General features: G+C 44.6%; 1 protein-coding gene across 2 annotated transcripts in view; it reads right to left on the bottom strand.

Moving 5' to 3' along the window:
• Positions 1 to 235: 235 nt before the first annotated feature.
• Positions 236 to 17,285, bottom strand: part of GLP2R (glucagon like peptide 2 receptor) — a 68,545-nt gene continuing 51,495 nt past the window's right edge. For both annotated transcript variants that reach the window (XM_023190898.2, XM_023190897.2), the window contains exons 11-13: positions 11,367 to 11,505; positions 3,632 to 3,673; positions 236 to 2,266 (exon numbers count right to left, since the gene is read on the bottom strand). In XM_023190898.2, coding sequence (XP_023046666.1) covers positions 1,931 to 2,266; positions 3,632 to 3,673; positions 11,367 to 11,505 — 517 coding nt within the window. In that variant the 3' untranslated portion in view covers positions 236 to 1,930. The remainder of the gene's footprint in view (positions 2,267 to 3,631; positions 3,674 to 11,366; positions 11,506 to 17,285) is intronic.

The following is a 17,285-nucleotide window of genomic DNA, read 5'->3' as shown; positions in this document are numbered from 1 at the left end:
TACTCAGGAGGCTGAGGCAGGAGAATGGCGTGAACCCGGGAGGCGGAGCTGGCAGTGAGTTGAGATCGCGCCACTGCACTCCAGCCTGGGCGACAGAGCGAGACTCCGTCTCAAAAAAAAACAAAGTCCCTGATAGACATTTGAAAGTCAGGACCACAGCCTGCACTTGCAGGAGCTGGGCCTCTCCTGCCTCACCCTTATGCTGCCTCTGGTTCCAATCAAATTTCATTTCTATAAATGGCTCATGGGCTGTAGTTTGTTAGTTTCTTTTTAGAATATTGCATTAAAATACGATTTATTTTTATCATTTACTTTGAGTTTTTTAGAGATGAGTGCCTTGATTATTTCACCCTAGTCCCAGCCCTGTGGCAAAGTATCCTTGAAAACAGAGTTGCCAGTAAAAGACAAGACGCATGATTAAATTCCAATCTCAGATAAAATATGCCCATGGGATATACTTATACAAGAAGACTATTTGTCTGAAATTCAAATTTAATTGAGTATCATGTTTTTGTTTGCTAAATATGGCAGCCCTGCTTGAGGAGTATCATACTGACTCCCCCAAAGATAAGGTGGTATTTAGTCCCATAGCAACATACCCCGCCCACGTACACATGCATTTTATATACCATGAAAGCGACACTCCTGTGCGTTAACACACTGTTTCCAAAGGATGTCCCTCCCTTGATCTTCCTACAGCCTCTTGCCTTATACTTTCAGTCACTGCACCTGACCCCAACTTCCTGGGCCCTTCTCAGCCTCCATGGGTCACAGTAGGCAGGAAAGGTCCCACAGGCTGGTGGATGTGAAGTCCTAGATCTCTCAGTGCTGCCCTGGGCATGTCCAGATCCAGCCAGAGTCCTATTGCTTTACCTGGATCCTCTTGCTTTCAGCATTTATTCCCACTGGGCAAACAGAATTCTGATCAGCAGGGACGCTGGCCATGGAGAGTTATAGGTCAACCTCCTGGGACATCAGGTGTGACCATCAATGCATCAATGGCAAACCAAATATGGTGGGGGAGTTCCTTGCCCCAGGAGGATGGTGGTGTAAATCAGGCTGGTAGAAGCCAACCTCAGAAAGGTAGATAGAGCCAGAAAGGAGAGAAATGGACCAAAGACAACATTCAGAGGGTCCCCAGGCACTGGGGCTGATGCTCAAAGGGAAGATCAAGCAGAACTCCTGCTGCACAGGGACAGAGAATTGAGGCAAAGAGAGAGAGGGGCAAGACTCAAGTGGAGAGGAAGAGCAGAGAGGAGTGGCACTCTGGCGGGTGACATGGGGTTACAAACTGTCCAGGGAGGGCAGGCACACCCCAGCTGAGCTGGGAGAGCAGAACGTCTCTTGCAGCATCCTGCCATGGCCACATGGGGGCGCTTCTAGCTCCCTCCCACCCTGTCCAGTGTTCTCCAAGGGTGGGCTTGCAGCAGAATTACCTGGGATGCTTATTCAACAGCTCCAATTCCTGGCCATTGTCCCAGACTCACGGTCTTAGAATCTTAGCCACAAGTCTAGGATTCTGCATTTTAAAAGCTTCCTAGGAAGGTTCTCATGCACCCTAAACCCAACTTCAGATGGAAAGCATGCACCCTGAGAGGTAAAGAAAGAGATACTGGCCAGCTTCTATGTAACAGGACACCTCTCTTCATGGTGGCGCTTCATTTGCTTGAATTTAGAGCCTGGTTCTAGGGTCTGGTGGGCATTCTGGAACACACTCGTGGGGGTTATTGAGCCGGCAAAGGCTGTGAGCATGACACACAGCCTCTTTCATACAGAGCTTGAAGAACCTTGTGATAGCCTTCACATCAAAGTGGCATGGCAAATGGAACGAGAATGAGTCCGTGCCCAGCAACGTGTGTCCGCTCTGCTTCCTCTTCTTGGGCCCTCTTGAGAGTCCCTGGGAGCAGAGCCGGTGTGGTGGAACTCCACCCTAGATCTCACTCTCTTCCAGAATCTCCTCCATGGTGTTGACCATGGTGACATCCCCCTCGCTGCACTCGGACAGGCTGCTGCCCCGGGGCCAGCGTGCATGGTCCTGTTGGGGCCGGGTGCCCAGCTCCCCTAGACCTCGCATGGCTAGGTGTAGGAACCCCCCACTGTTAAGCGAGGGCTGCAGCGTCCGAAGCTTCTCAGCGCCGTCTCCTTCCGAGAGCTTCTTGGGACATTTTCCCAGGAACCGGAAGTTCTTCCCCAGGACACAGGCTCTGCAGCCTGCGTGGCGGGCTAGCAAGAAGCGGACCCAGTATTTCCGCAGCTCAGCCTTCACCTGCCGGGTGAGACAAGGGAGAGGTTACCGTCTTGGAGTCATTTAGCCATGTATCCATTTAGCAAATATTAATTGAGAAGCTAGTCTGTGCCATCCTTGGGAAATTTACCTTGTAACTGGGGGAGACAAGGAGAAACAAAGATACATAAAGATATCAGGTGGTAATGACACTGACAGTATTAAGCAGGACAATGTGGTAAAGAAACAAAAACTTAAGATATGGTGTTTAGGAAAGGACTCTGCCAGGGTGGCATGTGAGCTGAAACCTGCTTGACGGGTAAGGAGCCCCCTGCGTGAAGATACAGAAGCAGCAGCAGTGAGCAAAACAGAAGATGGTTTTGCTGTCAGGAAGCTTACGTTCTAGTAGGAGGAGATAGAAATAAATATTTATACTTGTAGTAGGGCAAGAGGAGGTTGAAAGGGGACTGGAAACTCTACCAACTCCTAAAGACAGAAGAAAACACCTGTTCTGGCCTCTGCCCCTCCCACTGTCAAACCTTTTCCCAGGGAAGCAGAGAGCTGGTTGGGCTATGCAATAATATGAATAACTAAAAGTAATAATAGGCCAGGCTCCATGGCTCACGCCTATAATCCCAGCACTGTAGAAGGCTGAAGTGAGTGGATCACTTGAGGTCAGGAGTTTGAGACCAGCCTGCCCAACATGGCGAAACTCCATCTCTACTAAAAATATAAAAGTTAGCTGAGCATGGTGGTGGGTACCTGTAATCCCAGCTACTCAGGAGGCTGAGGCAAGAGAATTGCTAGAATCTGGGAGGCAGAGGTTGCAGTGAGCTGGTATCATGCCACTACATTCCAGCCTGGGCAACAGAGCGAGACTCTGTCTCAAAAAAAAAAACAAAAAAAAAAAAAAAACTATTTTTTTTTAAATGTAATCATAGTTCCTAGGTGTTGAGCATTTACTATGTGCTCAGCATACCCAGGACAAGACTACAAAGCAGGAATGACTGTTACTTCCATGTTACTGATCAGGAAAGTGAGGCTAAACGAAGTGCAGCAACCCAGCTAACTCACAGAGCTCCTAAGGGTGAACCAAGACGTGAATCCAGATTTTTGGACTCCGAGGTTCAAGCTTGTTTCCTCTGTCACACTTGAATATTCCTTGCATCTCAGCAGGGCCAGTGTTGGGGTCTGAACTCCTTTATACCCATCCGACACATTTTTTTCCATTTGTCTAAGCTGCCCCCTGTTCTCTGTACTGGAAGTTCACAATACAAATCTATCCCCACGCAAGCTGGTCACTGCACACTCCCCCAGAGCACCATCACATCCACAGGAACCTCCAGAGGTTGCAGGATTGCAGCCCCAGCCTCACATGCAACCAGGATGGCAACGTGGAAATCATACCTCTCCACTGGCAAAACCATACTGCAAGGCCACCAGGAACCCCTGAAACGAAAGGAGGACACGGCATAAAATCTGACTCCGGAGATGTGTCTGAGAGTTACTGGCAACATCCAAAGCCCTGCACAGGTCGTAGGAGTCCCCAGAAAAGGCGTGCAACTGCATTGCTTGCGATAACTAGAATTAGTCATACTAGTTATATTAACTTGGATTTCCATGGCATCTGCTCTTGCTTTGACATTTCAGCGCCATCCCCACCCCCGCCGCACCCACATATCACCCTAGGTGTTTGCTTACGTGTTCACAGGTGCACATGGATCAATGATGATAAAACCCCCAAGACCTTGTGTCATTCATTCAATTATACAAATACTGGGCAAGGTCACTGTTGCCCCCCTACTTGCACATAGTGGGCACTGGTTAATGTTTGTTTGTGACGGAGTTTCACCTTTGTCACTAGGTTGGAGTGCAGTGGCATGATCTCAGCTCACTGCAACCTCCGCCTCCTGAGTTCAAGCAATTTTCCTGCCTCAGCCTCCCGAGTAGCTGGGATTACAGGCGCCCGCCACCACACCTGGCTAATTTTTTATATTTTTAGTAGAGACGGGGTTTTGCCATATTGGGCAGGCTGGTCTTGAACTCCTGACCTCAGGTGACCCATCTGCCTTGGCCTCCCAAAGTGTGGGGATTATAGTCATGAGCCACTGCACCTGGCCCTTTTTTTTTTTTTTTTTTTGCCTGACTTGCATTCTTTCCTTTCAGTCCCTGACCCTCCCTTCTCTCTGAGCTTCTGGCAGGGTTGTCAGTCATGTGGTTCCCATGTTCCAGGATGACCATCGCCACAATACTCAGCCCAAATGGGCTGGAATCAAAGGTGCTCCAGTGAATGCTTGCTTCCATTGTCTTTCTCAGGCTCCTACATATCCTGATCTGTCAGACAGTCACTGTGATTACCTACCTATCCTGGCTGTCCCTAACTGATGTGAGGGTCTGTGGCATTTCGGCAGTGTGTCTGATATATTGGAGCTGGATGTGTGCACATGGCCCAAGTACTTGCACGTTTATACAAAGACTCTTATAAAATGCCAGAACTCACAGGGAAAGGATGCATTTCCAACTACAGGGTGAAGGTCCCGACGGCAGGCTGACTCCTCTTGTATCTCTTGATGATAATGAAACGTGGCACTGGGGAAGGCTTTTCTGCTCTTCCTTATGTAAGCCTTGTTCAGCACGTCCCTTCGGGAGCCAGACCAGGATCTCCACATTCACAATCACGACATCAACCAAATGCTTGGATTCTGCCCATGAATGTGGAATTTCCCTTCTCTTACGCACCTAGATATTCCATGGCTATAGCTTCCATAACAGGGGCATCGTGTTACCAGTTAACCGTTTTCACACATGCAATCTGGTCAGAGGTTCACAGCTGCCCTATGTGGTTGGCGGGACAGGTAATATTTGCCTCCAGGCACATGATATCAGAGGATCTGGCTTTCAGGGTGCCAGGATTCTCACAAACAAGTTGGCTAAAATAGGATTCCACATGACAAATGTGTCTTTTCACTTCCTCGGGTGCTTGCTTCACAGTTTTAGGAACATCCTAGGGTCTGGTTCTCATTCTAGATTAAGCAAGTGTGAAGGGAGTGGGTTCCACAGAACACATGGCTCTTCCTTCATATGTCACCGCTGTTTGGCAGCCTCTCCAAAGCTCCACTGATTGCAGGAGGCTGGTGGAACTCTCTGAGCAGTAGGCTCTTGGAAGAGTAAAGGGCCCTCCAAAGCAGCAAGAAAAGGAAGCTGTTAGGGCTGATGCCTGTTCTTGCCAATTTCCATGGTGGAGTCTCTAAAATGATCCACCAAATGGAGCTCCCCCAACATCTGCCCACCCGTGCTCTTGCCTCTGCCTGGTGGGATGCAGGGAAACACGGGAAGAGTATTCAGAAGGTGGGAGGCCTCTGCCCACACACAAGCCCTCTAAGTGTGTTTTCTGGCTCAGTCCTGGTACAAAACACCCTGCAGAGTCACTTTGATTCCTCACGTTCCTCAGCAGTGCAGGGTGATGAGCAGAGCGCCAGCTGGCTTCAGGAACAAATCTTCCATGCTGGTAGCTAGTCTCCAGAGATGGCCCCAATGGTTCCTCTTCTTTCTGTGGGCTCAGGCTGCTCTCCACATCAAAAAGTGGACCAAGTTTTCTCTGCCCTTGAATCTGGGATGACCTTGTGACTCCTTTTACTGATACAATGTCGTAACAGTGACACTCTGGGACTTCTATGCCTATGTCCTAAAAGGGCTGGAGGTTTCTCCTTCCTCCACCTTAGAACGTTTGCTCTTAGGATGCCCTGAGAGTCCAGCCGCCATGCTATGAGATATCCAGGATACATGGAGATGCCACATGGAGGAGAACTGAGGCCCCCTGAGCTATACAGTCTTAGCTGAGGTCCTGTTCAACAGCTAGCATCAATGTCTAGTTATGTGAATGAACCGTCTTGGATGTGCCACCCCAATTGGGCCTTCAGACGTTTGCAGCCCCACACAAAAATTACATGTATCAAAAGAACTATCTACCCTGACCCCAAGCAGCCCAGTCTACTGAATCATTAAAAATATTAAAATGGGGCCAGGTGTGGTGGCTCATGCCTGTAATCCCAGTACTTTGGGAAGCTAAGGTGGGTGGATCACCTAAGGTTGGGAATTCGAGACCAGCCTGACCAACATGGAGAAACCCCATCTCTACGAAAAATACAAAAAAAAAAAAAAAAAAAAAAAAAAAAAATTAGCTGGCCATGGTGGCTCATGCCTGTAATCCCAACTACTCGGGAGGCTGAGGCAGGAGAATGGCTTGAACCCAGGAGGCAGAGGTTGGGGTGAGCCAAGATCGCACCATTGCACTCCAACCTGGGCAACAAGAGCAAAACTCCATCTCAAAATGATAATAATAATGGTTACTGTTTTAAGCCATAAAGTTTTGGTGTGGTTTATTACGCAGAATCAGATGACCAACACATCCTCCCAAGGCAGAAGAGTCTAATAGGCTCAGATTCTTTCTCAGAAATCTGCCTCACATAGCTCCACATAAATAACTGGTCTTTACCTGGCTTTGGGTGAGTGAGATCAGGTGATCACGGGCTCACATTGCCCGACCGTACCCTCAGGAGAAAAAGTCCACCAAATATTACGACATAACAGCTGCAGAGTTTTTTTTCCCCTCTAATTTAGGATTATCTTTTAAAGAAGATTATGGCCAAGGAACACAAAAACCCCAAATTACTAAACCTTATCTTTTGAAATTCCCCAAAAGACTGAAATAAATTAAACATGTTTTCATAATGGAAAAAAAATTGCTTGTGGATCCTCTGTCTTGATTCAAAGCCACAAAGAATTCAACTCCAACAGGAGGGAAAAACATATTGTCCAACTGCTCATACCACACTTCAGGCTCTGGCTCCTTGGCCTTTGGTGAGCATGTGGTGGGTGGACACATTTTCTCTGCTCTGCATACAAAATTTCAGCACTTCACCCTGTCTGGTTTATTGCTCCAATATATCAGACAGCACTTGACCTTTAAGACTGGTATGGGGAACTCAGTGTCTCCTGGTTCTAATCTTCATAAGGCCCCTGAGAGGCACTATGGCATAGTGGTTACAGGCAGGGGCTCTGAATAAAAACCTCATCTCTGACATATGTCAGCATGTGAAAGTCCTCTGAGCCTCAGTTCTTTCATCTTTAAAATAGGTATAGTAATTTATCCGTTGTAGGGATATTATGCGAATCCCATGAGGCTGAAAGTGTTTCATGTTAAATAGACACTTTCCAGTGTACCATTTTAATCCCTTTGCTAGTATTTTAAATACATTTTTTAAAGTTATTTTCTTAGTGTTTATTCCAGGGATTACAACATGCATCTTAACACAATCTATTTCATATTAACACTAACCAAATTCTGGTAAAATATAGAAATGTTCTCTTATATATCTCTATTTACTCATTCTTCTCTTGTGATATTCTTGTCATATGTATTAGATCTTTATATGTTATAAACCCAATAATACAACTTATAGTTATTATTTTATACAATCTTGTATTTTTAAAATCAATTATGAGAAAAAAATCTACATATAGCCTTTCAGATTTACCTATGTATCTACCTTTTCCACTGTTTTTTATTTCTTCATATGGATTTGAGTTGCTGTCTCTTGTCATTCCCTGCTAGCATGAAGTACTTCCTTTGATATTTCTTGAAAGGGGTGTTTGCCAATAATGATTTCTCTCAGTCTTTGTTTTTATGATAATGTCTTAAAAAAATTTTTTTTGGGAGGCCAAGACAGGTGGATCACTAGGTCAGGAGATCGAGACCATCCTGGCTAACACTGTGAAACCCCGTCTGTACTAAAAAATACAAAAAACTAGCCGGGTGAGGTGGCGGGCGCCTGTAGTCCCAGCCACTCGGAAGGCTGAGGCAGGAGAATGGCATAAACCCAGGAGGCGGAGCTTGCAGTGAGCTGAGATCCGGCCACTGCACTCCAGCCTGGGTGACAGGGCGAGATCCCATCTCAAAAAAAAAATTTTTTTTTTTATTATACTTTAAGTTCTAGGGTACATGTGCACAACATGCAGGTTTTTACATATGTATACATGTGCCATGTTGGTGTGCTGCACCCATCAACTCATCACTTACATTAGGAATATCTCCTAATGCTATCCCTCCCTCCTTCCCCATCCCACAACAGGTCCCTGTGTGTGATGTTCCCCTTCCTGTGTCCAACTGCTCTCATTTTCACCTTTATCTTGAAACATACTTTTGCGGGATTTAGAATTCTTGATTGACAAATTTTTTCTTTCAGCATTCTGAATATTTTATACCACTGGCTCCTGGCCTCCATTGTTCTGATGAGTAGTCAGCTGTTAATTGTATCATTGGTCCCTATATGTAATGAATCATTTTTCTCTTGTTGCTTTCAATATTTTCTCTTTATTTTTGGCTTTCAGCAGTTTGTAATGTTTCTAGGCATGAATCTCTTTGTTTTATGCTTTTTGGAGTCCATCGAGCTTCCTGGATGTGTAGATTAACATTTTTCTTCAAATTTTGGAAGTTTTCAATCATTATTTATCCAAATATTTATTCTACCATTTCTATCTTTACTCTCCTTCTGGGACTCTCATATGTGTATGTTGGTATGCTTGATGGCATTCCATAGATCTCTGAAGCCCTATTATTTTTCTTCATTCTTTTTTCTTTCTGTTCCACAGACTGGATAACCTAATTGACCTATCTTCAAGTTCATGGGTTATTTATGCTGCAATCTTAAATCTAAGCTTTCCTAGTAAAATTTTCACATCAGTTATTGTTGTTTTCAACTTCAGAATTTCCCTTTGGTTCTTATTTTATAATTGTTCTCTATTGAATGGAGATAATTGAATTCCTTTAATTATTTCAACAACCTTTTATTTAATTATTTCAACATGTTTATAATAGCTTCTTTGAAGTCTTTGTCTGATAAGTTCAACATCTGGACATCCCCCACCCCACCCAGAAAGTTTCTAATGACTGCTTTTTTTTTTTTTATCCTGAGTATGGGTCACACTTTTCTGTTTCTTTGGAGATCTCACATGGCTTTGTACAAAACTGCAAGTTTCAGATAATATATTATAATAACTCAGGATTCTGATTCCCCAATCCCCATCCCTGGAGTGGTGGTGGTTATTTGTTTTGAAAACTGTCTATACTACTAGTTCTGTGGAATCTGTCTCTGCTGTGGTATATAGCCAGTGATGTCTATGCTCATTTAAAAATTTTTGGTATTTATTTTTAAGTCTGGTCTTCTGATGCTGTTTACAATAGCTTAATAATCAGCCAATGATTGATCAGAAGTTGTTTGCAAACACCTCAAGCCCATAAGGCTTCCATACCCTTTGCCAATGGATCCATGTGTCACTTGGAGAACACATTCAAAGTTCAGTTTAAAGCCTCCCCTGGCTTTTACTTTCCACCAGACCCACTCATGTTTCCTCTATATGTGTGCAGAAACTCATCTTCAGCCAGAAGTGTGTGAATGTCCTTTCTGGTCCTTCTTGAGTGTGTATGCAACCTTATGCATGTACACAACCTTCCAGTCAACCTGAGAAATATGTGGGGGCTTGTCAAGGTCCACTGTGGCTGTCTCATTCCCCAAATCTTCCTGTTAAATTTCTGGCTAGCCCATCAGTATGTTTTTTCACCCCAGAGAGAATGATAACTTCAGGCTTTAACACTGACCTTCCTTGTTCCTTTGTTACCAAGATGACTATTGTATCTGGCAATGCCCAAGGATGAGAGCTTTTCCTGCTCTTTGATTCAAATCAAGTCAGCCTCCCTCCTCAGTGATGCTGCTAGTTTTCACTAGAATTTCCTCACTGATGGAGCAGGGATTAGAGAACAAAAGCAGTCCCAGACAAAAATAACATAGACTCCCACTGTTATTACTGAGTTTCAGTAATTTTTCTTAAACGAATCCTTCTCATTTCCCTTTTTTCTTTTTTTAGTTAATTTCTAGGGTCCCAAAATGGTTGCTATTGACAATTGTCCAATTTTATCATTGCTTTTTGGGGAAAAGATTTGCTAGAGCCTCTCTCCTTCAACCCAGAAGTCCTGTCCCCACACCAACATTTAAAGATGATTCATTTTCAAATTACTACTCTATGAAGACCCTGGCTGTGTCTGTGCTGTTAGCGATCATCTGTGGCATTAGTGGCCTTCGCTAATGAGCCACATCTCCCAGGATTCATGCCTTTGTGCAGGGCCTTCCCCTTTCAATCTAGGCTGGGTCTGTGACTTGCTTTAAATGACAGAATGCAGAAGAAGCATCACTGTGCCAGTTCCAGGCATAGGCATTTAAAACGTCTGGCAGCTCCTGCTTTTATACTCTTGGGAGCCCTGAATTGCCCTATCCTGTGGAGAGACCACAAGTAGAAAACACATGGCATGTCTAAGGAATGTCATGGACACTGAGAAATGAGGCCTCAGAAATGTGACCCAAATAAAACTAGCCTCAGCTATTTGAGCCACCCAACTTAGGCACCAGTCATGTGAGTGAAGAAGACATCTTGGTAGTTCCAGCCCCAGGAGGCATCACAGAAGCAGAAGTTAGTCACCCCTACTGGGTCCTGCCTAGATTCCTAACTCCTAGAATCATGAAACATAATTTTAAAAAGATTGCCATCTCAAGACACTAAGGAATAGATAATAATTTAAGCAATAGATTACCAAAAGATTCCCAGGTAACAACCACAGTGGGCCTCTTGTTCCTAGTTTCAGCTCCCACACATCTGTCAAAGTTCAATAGCCTCCTGGTCTGAAATCATCAGTCCCTACCCAATTTGTGTTGCATTCTGCGTACATGTCACCTGAAGCACAGACAATGTTCACTTTGCACAATGCTCTGCAGAGAACCCAGCAAAAATAGGCACTTAATAAAAGGCTTCACATTGACATTCACAGTTAATATGATCATGAGTCACACCAACTATTACCATCCAGGAAAGAGACCATTTCCCCCTTCTTAGTCACTGAATCATGCTGGCAGGATCGACGCAATACTTCCCCATCTGCATGCCATTATAATGCCAAGGGCCCTTACTGATAAAGGCTGCTGATGCTACAATTCTATTTTCATCCATGGGCTCCTTAATTCTGAGCCTGTTTGGGCCACATGCATTTTGTTTTGACCAAAGTCAAGGCATCTTGGTTCAGATTCCTACTTACATGAAAGGAGCTCAGTGTCAACTGAATGAAAAGTCGTATAAGTTTTGCAAATCCTTCGACTTGATCATCGGTGATGAAAGAGAAGAGGATCTCATGAACGCCCAATAAAGGAATGAGGACCAGTGTTGATTTTGCCAATCTGTAAATGACAACCAAATAGCAGTCATGAGAGCCACATGGGGAACAGGCAACACTTCCTGCTCTTCTGTGCCATGCCTTTGTTGCAGCTCTTATCATATCGATCATTGTTTCCCAGATGGTCTCCTCCTTGACTACAACATTTAATGCTTCAGGGCCATTGTGGTCTTGTTTACTGCTGTATTCCCACACTTGATGCATGGGGTATGCTCAGAAAACATGAATTGAATGAATTCCCCCGTATCTATTATCATATATCTGCAGCTCTTAATGTTTTGCCTGATGGATAGATTTCCATACAAGTGACTACCACCCTGGGACACTCCACCCCTACCAGGTTTGTTAAGTTTCCTATCGCCTGGCTAGCAGTTTCATCTATCTTTCTTTACTCAGGACTTTCAACATCAGTATTTCCAGTGTTACCATGAGAAAGGAGAGAAAATGAGTTGCCCAGGGTCACACAGACACTCAGTAGTAAACCTCAGGCTGGATGTGGGGCATCTGACCTTCAGTTCCGACCTACAGACTCCTTTCTGGACTTCGCTATCAGCCCTCACGCTGCCCCTTAACCCTGGTGATAGTGAGGGCTGCAGGAAATGAAAAACTGATCCTACTCATAAAAAGTGCTGCGTGGAGGTTCGCTGTTGTATATAGTCTACACGAAAAAGACAAACATTCCTTGTGCCACCCACGTGTAAAGTGCACAGCTGGGGCCCAAATGCTCCATACTGGTGGTTCCCAAACGTGGCCAACTATTAAAATTCCTTACAGAGTTCTTAAAATATATACATATAGTTTCCTGGGCCTCAATGTCAACTCCCTGAATCCACACCTCTGGAGGTTGGGTCCTAGGAAGTTAATTTTTTTTAAGAGACAGGGTCTCCCTGTGTCACCCATGCTGGAGTACAGTAGCACGATTCTAGCTCACTGCAGCCTTGAACTCCTGGGTTCAAGCAATCCTCCTGCTTCGGACTCCAGAGTTGTTGGGACTATAGGTGTGCACCACTGTGCTGGGATAATTGTTTATCTTATCTTATCTTATCCTATCTTATTTTATCTTATTTTATAGAGATGGGGGTCTTATGTTGTTGCCCAGGCTGGTCTCAAACTCCTAGCCTCAAGTGATATACTACTTCTACCTCAGTCTCCCGAAGTGTTGGGATTACAGGTGCCAACCACTGCACCTGGCCGGATGTGGACTTTTTAAGGAACTCCCCCATGGATCCTGAGAAGTAGACAGGTTTGGAAATAACTGCTCTTTACTGTTGAGCTGCTTCTTAATTTAAAACTAACTACATTAGCAGAGATGACTCATATTCAGGGTACGAACAAAGCTACTGTCTTATCCACATTGGGAAAGAGGAGCGTAATTGTAAAGATGTTTTTTTTTTTTTTTTTTTTTTTTTTTTTTTTAGCTTAGGTCACTTCTTGTAAAGGGGCCAGACTAGGAGGAACTTCCCCTCAGATCCTGTGGAATTAAAGGTGTAGAAAAACAGGGTGGCATTAGCAGTTCATGGGGGAGTTTCTTAAGGAAGATTTAACTCTGTCCAAGAGCAAGAGCTTACTGCGAATCCTATGTCTGCAAGGGCCATTCAAATGCAACATTATCAATGAAACAAACAACCTCACCTTCGTGCCCCCAAAGGATCTAAAGCAGTGCAGGAGCCTCCAGGATGGAGGGACTCCACCTGGCCATGTGACTGTGAACCGGAGCCTTGACTGTCAGGAAAGGCTGATGAGCAGACAGATGGAATCATGGGCCTTGGCTATGTGGTTCTCTTGAGCTGAGCTCAGATCGACTCCCACTCTAACACCCACCCCTACAGAAGTCACTTCACTAGGCAACATTCATATGGTCCCCGTGAGACAACACTTCAAGGGTTTTGTATCTCCAGGAGTGTTTTTAAAGCCCTCTGGTCCAGAGGTTACAAAGTGGTGACCACGGATGGTAACTGACCTGCAGACAACTTTTGCTTAGGCCACGGAGCAATTTTTGTTATTGGAGTCATCTTTCAGTAATAATATTTCTAGCAAAAGTGTCCAGGTTTCTGGCTTCTTTTGAAAAATGAGGAGATCTGTCAACACTGGGCTCAAATTCTTGCTTGGCAATCGTTGGTTGCAGCCAGGCAATGGCTGTCCATTTAGAGGGAGTCTGTGGCCTCCAGCCCCCTCCCGGCTTATACTACTCAGTTGTGTTACTTGCTTGACCCTTGTAAGAGTCTGAATTTGTGACCCTTGTTCTGCGTGATCTGGGTTTTCACGACACAGACTTATATGCCTCCAGGCAGACCTGTGTCTTATCATCAGCTTATTCTGATGCTATGTTACAGTGTTATGGTTTTCTAAAATAAACTTTTAATTTTGGAATAATTTTAGATTTACAGAAAATTCGCAAAGGCAGTACAGAGAGTTCCTACATCTCTTCACTCAGTTTCCCCTAATGTTAACATACTACATAACCATGCCCATTTGTCAAAACTAAGAAACCTACACGGTACATTTCTAGTAACTAAAGTTCGGAGTTTATGTGGATTTCCCACTACCGTCCTTTTCCTGTTTCCCTGATCCCACGTTTCGTTTAGTACGGAATGATCTGTAAAGAATAACAATTTTTAAATAAAGTTTTGTGCCACTCACCCTTCTGGATGGAGACATGAAGGGATTGTCTACCCTTCACCTTATTCTAACTTCTCCTTAGACAAAGTACTATTTGTGTCCCTGTCCAGAAGAAAATCTATAAATAGCAATAGTGGTTTACTCTTACAGACTGTGTTTATGCTCATTTTCATCCATAACCATTTGTTTATTTAAATAAATGGTCCCATTTATTGCAATCATTTAACTATCCAACAAATATTTATTGAGCATCTGCTTATGGCACATGAGTGAATATGGTGGGAAAGAAGGAGTTGTAGTCAAAGGCAGCAGGGTACAGGAAGAGTATCTGGGCCTGAGTTCAAATCTCACTGTTGCCAATTATTAGTGCTATGACTGTAGGCAAATTATTTAACCTCTCTTAGTTTCCTCATCTGTAAAAGGAGGATTATAATAGTAATAGCATCTACCTGACAGCGCTGTCACAAGGATTAAACAAATAGCATAGGGTAAACCCTCAGAATAAATGGTATCTGACACATGATAAATGATCAATACATTTTAGTTATTACTATTTTTAAAGAAGCCATCCCTGACCTTCAGTTGCATATAATTTCAATATTTTTTATCAAATTTACTTGAATTTGTAACATTTTTATTCTTTGGTTGCTGATGGGGTTCAGAACGTGGTACTCTAAAATATGGCACCTTGACATACTAAGTATTTTAAGCTGAAAGAAGTTGAGAAAACTGCAGGAGCAGGAAAGTCTATCTGACTCTCCCACCCTTCTCCCCTGAAACAGGTCATGAAACCTAAGAAGGATTTTCTGACCTCCTCCTGAAGCAGACCATAAGACCCTCATGTGAGAGGTGGAGGAAAGGAATGTCCTTATTTCTGAAGACACAATGACACAAGAGTCTGTACAAACAGGGCTTGTTAAATTTCCCCCAGTTTATGACCATTAGATCTCCTTTGTTCAATCATACTTCTCCCATGACCGTCCACTTTGCATCAAACCTAGCATAAAAATATGCATGTTTGACCATTTCTTTGGGTCTTCCTTTCCTTATGAAGTCTCCTACGTCATATAAAACTTATGAAATAAACTTGCATGCTTTTTCTCCTGTTAATTTGTCTTTGTCTAATTTTCAGACCCAGCCAGGAACCCTAAGAGGGTTGAGGAAAAGCTTTTGCTTCCTACATTGCCTATCAGAAAGTCCTTTCAGAAAGAACTGAGGTTTAGCATGTTAAGAAATGCTTGTCGGGCCGAGTGCAGTGGCTCACACCTATAATCCCAGCACTTTGGGAGGCCGAGGTGGGCGAATCACCTGAGATCGGGAATTTGAGACTAGCCTGACCAACATGGAGAAACTCTGTCTCTACTAAAAATACAAAATTAGCTGGGCATGGTGGCTCTTGCCTGTAATCCCAACTACTTCAGAGGCTGGGGCAGGAGGATCGCTTGAACCTGGGAGATGGAGGTTGCACTGAGCCAAGATCGTGCCATTGCATTCCAGCATGGGCAACAAGAGTGAAACTCCATCTGAAAAAAAAAAAGAAAAGAAAGAAAGAAATTCTTCTCCTTTATAAATGAATCAAGAGTTCTGCCCAGGTGCATCCCATGGAGAGTTAAGGCCCTTTATTTAGGGGAAGAGAGCTGCCTCTGAGAACCACACCTCTGTGGGATCCCATCCCCTGTGGGAACCACAAAGAACAGAGAACTCCAGCCGAGCTGAGGGTCTGCTGAACTCTGTCCGCATTCCTAGGGCATTGCTTACCCTGTTTACAGCCCCAGAGTTCCTCCTTCACACTTGGCTCAGTTCTCTTTCTCCAAGCCAGACAGATGGACCATTTTTTTATTTCCTTTGCTTGATGGTGGAAGCCCAGGGACAAGGGCTAAGACTACAGAAGGTTCTCCAGCTCCTAGCAACTTGCCTCTTTGGCAGGGCCTAAATGTGTTTAATTTAAACTTTCCTAAAATATAATCCTGGAGGGAGGCCAGATCAGGGTTACATTCTAAAAGTTCTAAAATCTTCAAGAGTTGGAGGCAGCCTGTACCTACGAGAGTTTGGATAAAATATGCTGGGCCCTGTCATCCCCTCCTCCCTACCCCACCAGAGGTCTTTAAGGGAAAACAGACATGGAAGGGGATGAGGAAGAGGAATGACTTTCTGATACGGAAGAGGGCGATGTGAGCTGAGGAGCTGAGGAGTGCCAATGCCCCGATGGGGTTACAGTAAGGAGCCCTCTCTCAGAACTTGAAAATGAGAGAATTAGCACTGCTTTTTTTTTTTTTTTTTTTTTTAGGCGGAGTCTTGCTCTGTCGCCCAGGCTGGAGTGCAGTGGCCGGATCTCAGCTCACTGCAAGCTCCGCCTCCTGGGTTTACGCCATTCTCCTGCCTCAGCCTCCCGAGTAGCTGGGACTACAAGCGCCCGCCACCACGCCCGGCTAGTTTTTTGTATTTTTTAGTACAGACGGGGTTTCACCGTGTTAGCCAGGATGGTCTCGATCTCCTGATCTCGTAATCCGCCCGTCTCGGCCTCCCAAAGTGCTGGGATTACAGGCTTGAGCCACTGCTTTCTAAGAGCACAATGGGCAAGTGAGTTCACAGATGCTGCAGGATTTGCCGGCCCAGGGAGTTAAATAAGGTGGTTTAGGTGTGTCCTGAGAGATCGGTCCCTGCCTTTTTGCTAATGAATAAGTATTAGCTAATCAACTCTATTGCACTCTACACAAAGAACAAGTAAACAGAAAGGTGGCCAACAAAAATGGCAGGGAAAGCACAGAGGGAGGACGTTCTCAGTACCTATCCCACCTTAGTCTGTGGAAGGCACGCTGGATCTGGGGAATGAGCCTCCTTCCCAACAGGTAGGTGGTACTGTGGGCAGGTGCTCATTTTTCAGGCTACCCTCAGGATCCTTCAACAGCAAGACTCTGCTTTGATGATGTGAGCACCAGTAACATTCTGGTGACTCTCTGGATTCCTGAATCTTCTGGTGTTGCAATTAGGAAATTTTGGGAGGTGCATGGGCACAAGAAAGGAATGCTCTACCCCTACCACCACCTTCCACAGACATTAAAAATGAACAGTGTTCTAGATTATATACATTGTGAGCTCAGCTGGGGTCAGTCAGCCTCCCAAAGTCTCAGCCACTCAGGAATATAAATGGATTCCCTGTACCAC

Source organism: Piliocolobus tephrosceles, chromosome 16 (genome assembly GCF_002776525.5).
Source record: "Piliocolobus tephrosceles isolate RC106 chromosome 16, ASM277652v3, whole genome shotgun sequence".
Lineage (NCBI taxonomy): Eukaryota > Metazoa > Chordata > Mammalia > Primates > Cercopithecidae > Piliocolobus > Piliocolobus tephrosceles.
Note: the sequence above shows the minus strand (reverse complement) of the source record. Positions and strands in the feature narration are given on the sequence as shown.